Source organism: Psammomys obesus, unplaced genomic scaffold (assembly GCF_907164565.1).
Source record: "Psammomys obesus unplaced genomic scaffold, mPsaObe1.curated_primary_1811, whole genome shotgun sequence".
NCBI classification, from domain to species: Eukaryota; Metazoa; Chordata; class Mammalia; order Rodentia; family Muridae; genus Psammomys; species Psammomys obesus.
The window spans coordinates 5,313,361-5,325,906 of NW_026596234.1; the positions used below are offsets into that span (position 1 = coordinate 5,313,361).

The 12,546-nt window shown below is 50.7% G+C and overlaps 1 protein-coding gene across 1 annotated transcript in view; it reads left to right on the top strand.

Moving 5' to 3' along the window:
* The window catches only part of Ctcfl (CCCTC-binding factor like), a 12,740-nt gene extending 11,208 nt beyond the window's left edge, over window positions 1-1,532 (top strand). Inside the window, exon 7 of the mRNA XM_055595921.1 lies at window positions 1,450-1,532. Within this exon, the coding sequence (XP_055451896.1) occupies window positions 1,450-1,532 (83 nt within the window). The remainder of the gene's footprint in view (window positions 1-1,449) is intronic.
* The last annotated feature ends 11,014 nt before the right edge of the window (window positions 1,533-12,546 follow it).

The following is a 12,546-nucleotide window of genomic DNA, read 5'->3' on the forward strand; positions in this document are numbered from 1 at the left end:
GGGGGGGGGGGCACACTAAAAAGAAGATAATAAGTACATAACTATGGACCATTATTAATCAATCTTTAAACAGTATGAGTGCCACGGAGACATTTATGAGGGCTCTGAGTTTCTTCTTCTTCTTCTTCTTCTCCTCCTCCTCCTCCTCCTCCTCCTCCTCCTCCTGCTTTGCTTGTCTTGTCCTGTGTATGTGCACACGTGTTTGCAGGCATGCCTGTGTGGGTGTGGGTACACATATGAATGACACAAAGGCTGCTGTTCGGCACTTTCCTCTATTATTCTCCACCTTTTCTCAGACAAGGTCTCTTTGAACCTGGAGCTAGACTGTCTGGCCACTGAGCCTCACGGATCCATGAGATATCACACCTGGCTTTTCACATGGGATCTGGGGATTTGAACTCAGGTCCTCAAGCTTGGGCAGCAAGTACTGAGCTGTCTTCTCACCCCTGCCCATCCTGTTTTTATACAATAGCACTGAGAGCACTGTTGATCCTGAGTTGTCTCCGTGGCTGGGACACTTGCCATAAGGTGGTGGGGGTGGACCAGGCAGAAGCTGGAAAGCTTCATGGCTCATGTCTGACTCCCACAGGTGGAGACTCAAAATCTGACTCATTTTGGCAAAATCTCTGGCCTCATCATTTTCACTTCTGATATGAAAAGTAAGGGAGGGGCTTTGTCTGCATTCTTTCCAGCTACAGGCCTCTTCGGAGTGACAGAATAACAGAATTCCTTGTTGGCCTCCACTGTTTCACATGTGACCTCTGGGGTCATATCTCTCAATGTCACAGAGCAGGCCCCCTGGGGAAAAAAATCTTTAATTTTTTTTAAAGATGTATTTATTATGTATACAGTGTTCTGCACATGCCAGAAGCGGGCACCAGATCTCATTATAGACGGTTGTGAACCACCATGTGGTTGCTGGAAACTGAACTCAAGACCTTTGGAAGAGCAGCTAGTGCTCTTAACCTCTGAGCCATCACTCCACACCTCCCCTTTTTTAAAATATTTATTTATTTATTTATTACAGACACAGTATCCAAAACTCTAAACTTTTATTACACCTGTTTATTTACGCATTCATTCACTCATTTCTATGAGGAAGGCATACACACCCCACTCACTGTGTGCATCGGTGGTCAGAGGACAGCTTCCACTTGGTCATTTGGTGGCCAGTGCCCTCTGAACCTATGGGAAGGCCACACCGTCCAGGCTGCCCTGTGACGGAATGAGTTCTTCCTGGGCACTCATTGTGACACACCGAAGCCACCAAGGCTGAGACAGAGAAGTTGTCTCCTGCCATTGGATCGGCAGATCCTGAGGCACAAGAGTGCCAGGTGCTGAGTCCAGGGACTGCCACCCCCACCCTTCTCCTGGAAGTCTCCAGGCCAGAGATCAGAGTGACCCACTCCACCAGCTTATTCCCGTCACAACAACCCCTTTCTTCCACAGTCACGCGCCAGAAACTTCGGAAGCAGGAGGTCCTTTCTCAGCACGCATGCCACGCCAACCCTGAGGTCTATCTCATGCCATAGCCAAACCCTACCTTGGCCTTGGCTTCCTGGACCTCAGGGGCATACATTAAAGACGGATCAAGGTTCTGTAGGCACACATGTGCCCTGTGGGAATGGGGGCTGTGCTGGTGCAATCACTGTCTTGGTCTTGGAAGCCATCCTACTCGGGTGTGAAGCTCACCACTTAGGTGGGTGAGCGCCATTTACATCCATCCTGTGTGCCTTGGGTCCCTCGCACCATGCACGCTCCTCCCCCCCATCTCCCCAAACCAGCCTTCTCCTCCCCAGCTTTCCCAGTGCTGGGACTGTGCTGCACCCCCCCTCCCCAAGTGTTTGTGTCCCTGGCCTCCAGCAGCTGAAGGCCGGTGCCTGTGACAGCAACTGTCTCAACTTCACTGGCATCAGGGACTGACCCCTTGGGAGCAGCTCTGGGCAAGCCCCTCCAGTCTGTGCTCCTCCCTCCCACAGTGACCCTCACCTGACCCTGCACAGTGACCGAGGCACGGCTGGTGCCTCTCTGAGCGGCAAAGTGGCTCTTTCTCTGTATTTGGAGCCACTCCCATCCGAGTGAGCCATAGAGGTTTCTAAACCAGGCTGAACCCACCTGTCTCCAGCTTGTGGACCAATTACCAGGCAGATGCCCCCACACACACCTGTCTCCCCTCTGCCTCATGCTCCTCCCACATACTCATGGGTCCCTGAGGCACTATGACCCGAAGTCTCTGCCCCCTCCCCCAACCTCAGCCCATTTCTATTAAACGATTATTTATTTACTTATTAGGTAGGTCAAGCCATGGTGTGAGCGTGGGGGTCAGAGGACAATTCATGGGAATCAGTTCTCTCCTTTGACCATGTGGGTCCTGGGATCAAACCCATGACTTCAAGCTTGATGGCAAGTTCCTTTACCAGCAGAGCCATCTGAAGAAAAAAATAAATAAATGTATGTATATATATATACACATATTGATATATATTGATGTACATATATCTATCAAAAAATCCAAGCTTTCCTATAGGGCAGGCCAGTCTGGCCTCAAACTTTCTGTTACCAAACATGAACTTTGAGCTTCTGCTCCTCCTACCCCCACCTCCCCAGTCCTGTGCAATGCACCGCACTATGCCTGGCTGATGATGCATCACAGGGAATCGAACCAGAACCCAGGGCCTCATGCATGCTAGACAAGCATTCGACAACTGAGCCACATCCCAGCCCCAGGCTTTTTCTGAAATTACCATTTGTGGTTTTAATTTGCACTTCCCCCACAACAGTGCTCAGGCCTCACAAGGACAGGATCTCTGTCTCCCTTACTCTTCTACCCTGGGTCTACCATGACGTGGGGCTAGAAGACTGTCAGGAAGCATGGTCCCTGGAGCACTCCCTCCTTTAGGCAAGGGCACGACCCTTCATGTGGCTGTGGGGATGGAGAAGCGCCTGCTTTGGTGCCTGGTGCAGCCTGTGGCACAGCTTGCAGGTGCCCCTCCCTGGCCTAGGCATGAGAGGAAGCAGGTGGAAACTTCCTTCAGCTCAGGAAGCAGCCGCAGGCCGGGCCACACCCGGACTCTGAGCCTGGGAGGCTGTAGCTCTAAATATAGCCACAGGTTGTGCAAGGAAGCGGTGGCTTTGATTACCCCAGGGCGGTTCAGCTCTCACAGAGCACTCTCAGCCCCAGAAAAGAAAATGGGGAAATGAATTCCTCCAGTTGGGGCCTTCTTGTAAAGAGGAGGCTCACCGCAAGGCAGGGGTCTCTGGGTGCTGCCTGGGGACAGCTGGCACCATGTTCCGCAACTAAAGGCAGGGTTCACTGAGTGAGCCCTAGCCCCTCTGCTCTGGACCAGCTTGGAGTGTCAAATCAGGTGCTGTCTGCTGGGGTGCTTGGTCTCTGAGACAGGATAGACATTGGGGTGTAAGAAAGGACAGGAACCTCTCACTCTGAAGTCAGGTTGAATCCTCTTTTTTGAGACAGGGTTTCTCCAAGTAGCCTTGGCTGTCCTGGATTCACTTTGTAGATAGGCTGGCCTCGAATTCACAGAGGCCACCTCTACCTCCTACCTCTACTTCCCAGAGTGCTGGGATTACAGGAGTGTGCCGTCACACCCGGCTCAGAGTGTATCCTCTTGAGGACAAGAGTCCTGAATTCCAGCAGTCACTTGGTCATGGTGGGCGACTTAATCCAGCTTAATCCCAGCACTCAGGAGGCAGAAGCAGTGGATATCTGAGTTCGAGGCCAGCCTGGTCTACTAGAGTGAGCTCCAGAACAGCCAGGGCTACACAGAGAAAACCCTGTCTTGAAAAAAACAAACAACAACAAAAAGAATTTCAGCAGTCAACATTATTGACTGTGAAGGAGGTTGCCAGCATTGAGGCTTTTGTGTCCAAAGTGGCCTCCCCCAAACAAAAAACAAACAAACAAACAAGTGACCCAGTAGTGCTGGGGACAATGTCAGGATTATTATTGTATAAACAGAGGCCTAAAGATGGGTTTCCATTTACCAGGAACCTCCCTTAATCCTCCCCAATGGTCAACTACCTTGGGCAACGGGCATCTAGTTCCAGGTCAATCAGAACAGCCTGTAGGATCTTGAAGACTCCCACCCTGCTGACTATCATTTAAAATCTTCTTGTTTTTGCTTTTGCTTCATCATTTTGCTCTGTACCCAGAGATAGCCTTGGAAATCTGATACCCAATAAACCTTCTTGTATACCATTGAAGGGTCCAGTTCAGTGGTTTGCCCCTGCTTAACGAGGCAGATCTCTTTTATATTTATTTATTTGTGATGGTTTATTGTTGAGACAAGCAGTGCAGGCTAAGCTGGAACTCTCTCTGTAGACCAGGCTAGCCTCAAATAAACAGATTTTTGTCTGCCTCTGATTCTCAAGCATGGGGATTAAAGATGTGTGCCACTACATCTGACCTTTTCTTTTTCCATTGTGTGTAGATGAGTGTGTCTATGTGTGGGTGTATATGTGCATGAGTGTGCAGGTGCCCTTGGAGTCCAGAAGAGGGCGTCAGATCCCCTAGAGCTAGAGTTACAGGTAGTTGGTCGGGAGCTGCCCAATGTGAGTCCTAGGAACTGGACTTGGGTTGAGTATAGCCAACTCCTTTATGAGGAGTAATCTTAGAACATGCTGGAGATCTAAAATGTTTACAATACACACATCCTCCCTTTCCCAGCAGTCCCTGTGACCAGGATTTCACCTCAGCAGTGGCAATCCCGTGAACCGATGCTCAGACCCTACCTTGATCTCACTTATGCCACTCAAACACTCTTTGAGAGGGAGCTTCAAAAGCCTCCAAATACTATACATGGCTACTGTAAAGACACTTCATCAAAGAGCTGAGGAGATAGCTCAGTGGTTAGTAGCAACTGGCTGCTCTTCCAGGGGGCCTGGGTTCTATTCCCAGGACCCAAATGGTGGCTCACACTATCCTTAACTTCAGTTCCAGGAATTCAATACCTTTTCTGCCCCTGATGGCCCCTCTACACACATGGTGCACATATACTCACTCAGGCTCTCTCTCTCTCACACACACACACCTAAAAAAATTAAATACACTTCATTGCATCTGTCTCTTGAGATGTATACACCCAAGCTTTGGGGAAGTGTGCTGCTTTTCCTAAGTACACCTTGGCTCTCTTCTTATCCCCATGTGGATATCTAAATTAAAATCTCTTAATAAGCTTTTTTCCTCTCATTTTATTTATTTATTTATTTATTTATTTATTTATTTATTTATTTATTTAATTCTACACAGGGTTTCTCTGTGTAGCCCTCACTGTCCTGGAACTCACTAGTGGTGAGCAAGAAGCCCCAAAGAGTCTATGCAGCCGTTTATTTATTCAGCTGTTTATGGCAGAAACAATGAGCCCTGAATGCATGAACGGTGCATGCCAGAATCACCACCACACTGGACAAGGTTGCACCCTCTATTCCTCATGGTCCAGGACATGTGGACAGTCACACAAAGTCACATGTCCATGGAGCATGCAGCTGTGTCCTGCAGAGCCAGCCAATGCAATAGCCTTGAGAAGACTGTCTGCAACAGAAAATCATGAATCCTGTCCACTGAGTGACCTTGCTGGTGTCACCTCTCTGATTCTTGATCCTCTTCTCCAAGCAGAAAAAGGCTGCCCTGCGAGCCTAAGAAAGGATGTGAAGTCCAGCCCAGCTTCACAGAGCTCCTGGGCAGGCACCAAGTTCATTTGCCTGGAAAGGAGTGTGCTCTCCCCAGCTGGTAGAAGGGCCGCTGGGTCAGGAGGATCCCAGGCAGGCTGGGGACCAGGCGTCCTTCCTGAGGGATTTGTGGGGATTGGGGGAGTGGCATGTTCAGTGGCTGGTTCCTGGGCTGTGTCCTCAGGTCACCTGGGGCGGTACCAAGCAGGCTGGCCTATACCCAAGAGCTTGTCCCAGTCTGGCCTGTGACGCCGATGGTGGGCAGTGGCCTCTTGTGGAAGGGAAGGTCCCCAGCCGGGTCTTTGGTGTTTTCAATCTGAGTAAATCTTGGGAAGGAAGGGGGCTTCCCCTACCAGCTTTCAGGGGCTTTCAGAGAGCTGGGTTGAGCAGGGACCCTAGGTTTAGCAAGGAGACCATGAACAAGTAGGAAGCTCTGGCTGTCAGGGGCAGAGTCCTTTGAGAACTGTCATCTCTCTGGGCTTTCTCCCTGGGTCTCTGGGAAACCAGAGCTACCTTGTGTTACACTGTCATTTCTGCCTGGGCCCCACTGAGTCTCCAGTCTTCCTGGCTCCCCTTGCCAAGTTTTAACCACAGAGGATTTCCCTCCTGATCTTCCTCTCACTGCCTCTGCACCCCAGGACTTCCTCATTGCTGAGCCCTGGTCTGGAATGCTGTTCCCTTTGGAAGACTGTGCTTACCACCACCACAGCATGCTTGAAGCTGCTTTGGGCAAACCCTGGCCCCGGGGTTTGTATATGTGACTCAGTGTTCTTTTGGCCAAAAATGTCTAAAGGCCAGGCTCAGTAGAACTGTGCAGGAAACACATCCTGACACCCGTGGTGATCCATCCTCCTCAGGGGGCACCTGCTGAGCAGTTAGCTAGTTAGTAGGGTAAGGGTGGTGGAAGTGTGGGTGTGGCCGGAGCCAAGGAGGAAGTAAAAAGGGAGATTCTGGTCAACAGAAGGCAGGAGGCAGGGAAGAGCATGTCAGAGATGAGAGCAAAAAGTCCTGAGGCAGAGGCAAGGCTGCTGGTGTGGGAGGACTCAGCACCCCACCACGACATCTATGGGGCTAAAATTAAATCATGGTTCCAGGAATGACACACTGTCTCCGCACTAGGACCATGCATTGTTCACCAAGTTGCAGGCAAAATTTGATGTATTGGATCATCGATGCATAGCAGTCTGGAGCTGACGACACCTGTCTGTCAGCAGCCTGAGACCTGGACGCATTCTTCCACCCAGTGGGTACAGCCTGGGTGCCTTCAGGGTATGGGCAAGCAGCTCCGTGGAGGGAGCAGTGAGGTGGGTATGAGAGGGTCAGGAGCAGCTGACTGTGAAGGAGGAGCTGTTGTGGTCTGTACTGAGCAAGTGGGGTCAAGAGGCCTCAGAGGATCAGGGGCAGACGCCTCTCCCAGAAACCAGTTGACACAGAGAAAATGCTCTGTGCTCTAGCTTGATCTCTGTGGCTGTGATAAAACACCAACCAAAAGCAACTTGGGAAGAATAGGGTCTATTTATTTATGTATTTATTATTGTTGTTTTTGTCTTTTGATACAGGATTTCTCTGTGTAACCCCCAGCTATCCTTGAACTCACTTTGTAGACCAGGCTTGCTCTGAACTCAGAGATCCACCTGCCTGTGCCTGCCCAGTGCTGAGTTTAAAGGCTTGGAGAAGAATTAAAATATTCTGGCCTAGAGAGTGTGCTCAGTGGTTAAAAGCACTTGCTGTTCTTGCAGAGGATACAGGTTCAGTTCCCACCACCCACATGGTGGCTCAAAACCATCTGTAAAACCAGGTCCAGGGGATCTGATGCCCTCTTCTGGCCTCTGCAGGCATTACACTCATACGATACACATACACTTTAAAACAAGTACATAAAATATAATAAATCTGAAAAAAATAAAAATGAAGAGATATGTGTGCCCTCCTTTCAGCCATCAGACTTGCAAAAGAGTTGCAAAAGAGATTTTGATTATGTACATTAAGATAAGGATCTGTTCTGCCCTTCCCAGGTGTCCCTGCCTGTTCTAGCATATGGCAGCAAGGAACATTCTCCAGCCTAAGCAGAGAGGGCAGCTGATGGTTGGAGACTTGTGGGTCTCAGGTTACTTTTTCTGGAAGGGTTACCTAGAAAACCAGGGGGAGGGTGGCTACCTTGGGACAGACGCACGCTGCACCCACAGCTGACCAGGCCTGGACCCTTGTCCTCAAGATAGAGGATGGGATCCAGCCTGGAGCCTTCTGGAACGGACATAGCCTCACTGATTTGTCCTTGTGGGACCCCAGGCTATGGCTCAAGTAGGGTCCCACTGTATTGGAGCTTTTCCTAACTGAACTGTGACAACAGGTCAGAGTTGCTTTAAGCCAAGTTGGTGATTTGCAATAGAAGGCCAATGCAAGGCATGGAGAGAGAGCTCAGAGATTACGATCTGTGCTCTATGCTGAGGACAGGAGTTCAGATCCCAGCACCCATGTGGTGGGGCTCACAACTACCTAAAACTCCAGCTCCAGAGGATCTGATGCCTTCTTCTGGTCACTGTGGACACCTGCACGCACACACAAATAATAAAAGTAAAACTTTAAATAAGAAAGGAAGTCAACAACTGGTTAGGCGTGGTGGTTTAGGCCTGTAAGCCCAGCTGTCTGGGAGGCAGGAGGATTGCTGGATCAGTGGTTTACACCTTTAATCCCAGCAGTAGGGAGGCAGAGGCAGGTGGATGCCTGGTCTACAGAGCAGGACAGCCAGGGCTCTGTTGCATGAAGAAACCCTGTCTCAAAACACAAACCAAAACCAAAACCAACCAACCAAACAAACAAAACACTACCTTGGACTAGATAGCAAAACCTTGTGTCAAAAAGAAAAATTTGCTCCACAGACCTATAGCAGAGCACTTGTTTATCAGGCAGAAGAGGCCCTGGGTACCATCTACAGTGCTGAAAAAGGAAAGGAAGCTGAGGGTGAGGATCAGTTGGCCAAGTACTTATCTAGCTGGCTCAAAGCCCTGGTTTAGATTCCTCAGCATCACACAAACCCAGCACAGTGCCCTACACCTATAATCCAATCCCTAGGGAGGTAGAGACAGGAAGAGCAGAAGTTCATAGTCACTGGTCATTCTCTGCTACAGTCTGAGGCCAGCCTGGTTTACTCTATCTATAACCAATAACAAAAATACTAAAAAAGGAAGACAAAGAACAAGAGAAAAGGGGAGGGGGGGAGAACTAGACATGCTGGTTCACACCTGGAAGGAACCCTAGTGCCTAAAGTGAGGCAGGAAAATCACTAGAGGCCAGCCTGGGTTACATAGTGAGTTCCAGGATAGCCTGGGCTACAAAGTGAGCCCTTGCCTCAAAGAAAGAAAGAGAGAAAGAGAGACACAGAGAGGCAGAGAGAGAGAGAGAGAGAGAGAGAGAGAGAGGAAAAAGAGGAGGAGGAAGAAAAGGAAGAGGAAGAAGAACCAACAACAAAAAAAAAAAGGAGGGAGGGAAGCAGGCAGGCAGGCTGGCAGAGTTTAGTGGGAAAAGCCAATGGCCTTCACAGCTTCAGCCACAGAAATGGCTAGATCCAGCCATTTCAGTTTTTCTCTACTTCCCCCATGGCCTCCTCCAGAGCTGGCTTTCTGGCTCAGTCTCCCTGTGGTCATGGTGCTTCAGGCAGTAAGCTTCCAGGAGAGTCTGTGGAAAGAGCAGCAGGCCCCCTTACCACTCCCAAGCTGTGTCCCCAGGGCCCTTCTGGGCTAGGAGTCTGTGTACAAGCCCATCCTTGAGGCTGCTGGCCTCTGGTGTTCTGAGCCTGGCCTCGGTCACACACAGTGACAGGGAGACCTGCTGGTGATGGAGGTGGGCTAAGCTGTCCCTGGGAAAGCAGTGCTGGTGCACGCCCTTAATCCCAGCACTTGGGAGGCAGAGGCCGGCAGATCTCTGTGAGTTCCAGCACAGCCAGGACTATGAAGAGAAACCCTGTCTCAAAAAACAAAACACAAACAAAACAAAACAAAACAAAACACCCCTAAAAGATTCTGATGGGAAAAAATGCCTCATTTTGTCTCTAGAGACTGACAGAGCATTCAGCAAGCTGAGCCTGGTCTATGTCCCAGAACCCCAAAGGATGGCTTAGAAGCTCCGTATGTGCCAACCATGGTCCAGCCTCCCGTCCAGAGCTGCGTTCTGAGTGGACGACACCACCCAGGGAGGCTGCTGGCTCCCTCTGTGCTTTGTGGGGACAAAGTAAATAAACCTGATAAACTGGTATTTATGCCACAGCCTGGGGCAGCCACATGGCACTGGGCATATATGGTCAAAACTCAAGTCCCCAGACAGCCAGGCTGTCCCACAGGGGGCCCACTCCACCTCCCAGGGGCCACCCCTGACCTCTCTCAGGACACTCCCAGAGCAGACTTGCACCCTAGCTCTGTGGGACACAGCCGAGCTGCTCCACCCGTCCCCAGGCTGAACCCAAAGGCAGATCTTCTAAAAAGTATCAACCTTCAGGGGCGAATTAGGGAGCAGATGCTGCTGCTTCAGGGGACTTCCATGGCTGTAGAATTGTTTGAGTTAAATTCTGTTTGTTTGTGACAGTTCTTTCTTAGTCCAGGCTATCCCTGAACTCAAAATGTAGCCAAGGATGATCTTGAGTTTCTGATGCTCCTGCCTCCTGGGTGCTGGGACTGCAGAAGTATACCACTGTGCCTGGTTTGTACAGGGCTAGGAGTTGAACCCAGCTTTGCAGTCTATGCCAGTGCTGTATTCACTGAGCTGCACCCCAAGCCTGTTAATTAAGTTCTTTAGGACTCATACACCACGGAGGAAGTGAAGCTAGCACTGGAGGCTGGCTTGCCTTAGAGGGCCGAAAACACCCTACCTCCTCTGGGCTCAAGGTTCAGGATGAGTAGAGAGAACAACTAATGGGACCAAACCCAGGGCTCAGACCCAGAAGCTTGCTCAGCAGAGGAGAGGTGGCACAGGTTGGAAGAGGTGGCAGAAACCACTGGGGAAGGGCACTGAGGGCAGAGCAAAGTGTGCTTGCAAAGGCCCTGTAGTTGAAAGGCTCTGGCAGGGTGCACATCGCTCCCGACTCCTCTCCCCACAGACATTAGTGAGAACCAAGTGTGTTCCAGACATGGCACTAGGTACTGGAATGACAAAACCCTGTTCCTCTGTATTGGGGTCAGAGTCCAACTGAATTGGCTTCCTCAGACTCCTAGGACTCCCAGTGAAGAAGTGCTGGCTGAGGCCCTTCCCAGTGGCCAACCTGAGCCAGGGTCCCTCTGCAGGTAATCTCCGTGGTGGCCTCAGCTAATGATACTTGTGCATTGGAGATGCTGAGGTGCTCCTGTCCCCAGCACAGTGCTCCCAGGCACCTAGTAGGCTGTGCCTGCTTCCCAGACAAAGCTGGCTGTGGGTGTGACATGCTACCTGCCTGCGGTGTCCAGGCCCTAAGTCCCCACCCCGGATTTCTGCAGCTCAGGGCTGGAAAGTACCACCCTATCGTTTTTGTTGTTCCCGGGCCTCAACTAACCCATCGGCTTATCAGTTCCCCCTTCATAAATGGTTTTTCTCTTTTATTCTTATGTTGAGTGTACTGGTGTTTTGCCTGTATGTGCGTCTCTGTAAGGATGTCAGATCTTTTGCCACTGGAGTCACAAACAGTTATCAGTTCCCATGTAGGTACTAGGAATTGAACCTGGGTCCTCCGGAAGAGCAGCCAGTGCTCTTACTGCTGTCATCTCTCCGGCTCCAGTTCCCCCTTAAAATAAGCCCAAAGATGACCTGTTCACTTCCAGTTGTCCTCCCCATCCACCACAGCAGACAAATGCCTGTTCCTTCAATGTCAACCCCACCTCCATCCCAGAACCTTTGCCTGTGCAGTGTCTGGCTCCTTCTGCCATACGATCTTCAACTGTACTTCTCCGCAGCTCTTCTTCATGGAGGCCTCCCTGGCTAAGATCCAGTGGTGAGCAGCAAGCTCACCATCAGGCCACTCTCTCCATCCTTCCTGGTGCTCACCTTCTCTGCTCAGGAGAGCACAGTGCTCTTCCGGGTGGAAATGGCCTGTCTGCTAGGGACCTGGAGCACACTGGCACAGTGCTTTCTCAGAGGTGATGTCCTCTGCGCTTCGCTTCCGAGGGCTAATGTGAAGGCCCCACCGAAGGACCTGAAGCTGTCCCCGGGGTGTTCTGGGGTCAATGGTTAAGAGTGCCCACTGATGCACCGAGCCGGCCTCTGGCCTTACATTGATGAGGTCAGCTCGGAGGTAAGAGACAGGGTAAGACAGCCTTCTCTGAACAGCTATGAGAACTCAACTGCAGGAGGGGATCAGCCAAGCTGGGAAGGGGGCCGCAGGGGGTGTTTTTGTAAATTCTGCTAGGGAGGCAGAGTCCTGAGGATCATGCTAAAAGCTCAAGGGAGGAAAGAACTAACTAAACAGAAAATCACTGTCTAGAGGTGACCCCTTTGGGCGGCACCAAGCCGGGTCCGTGTGCACGTGTGTGCAATGCTGTGGACAGAATCCAGGGCTTTTGCCCATTCGGACTCTAATCCTGAGGTGTAGCCCTAGCCCTCCAAGCTGGGGCTCTAAGATACTTTATGACTTCATTCTAGAAGGCTCTTTTCTGCCCCTCAGTTATATTTCAGTTGCTATATAAGGAACTCTCCCAAACTTTATGGCTTAGCGTTGCACTCTCCTTTGACTCAGCATAGGGCCTGGCCCCAAGTGCAAATCCTGCATCCTGTGTGGTGGGCAGCTGAGGCAGGATGATACCAAGTTCCAGGCCGTAACCTGGGGTATAAAGTGAAGCCCTGTCTCAAAAGCCCAAGGAAGAAAACAGCCAACGCCTTCCCTCTGTGCACACCCACACATGT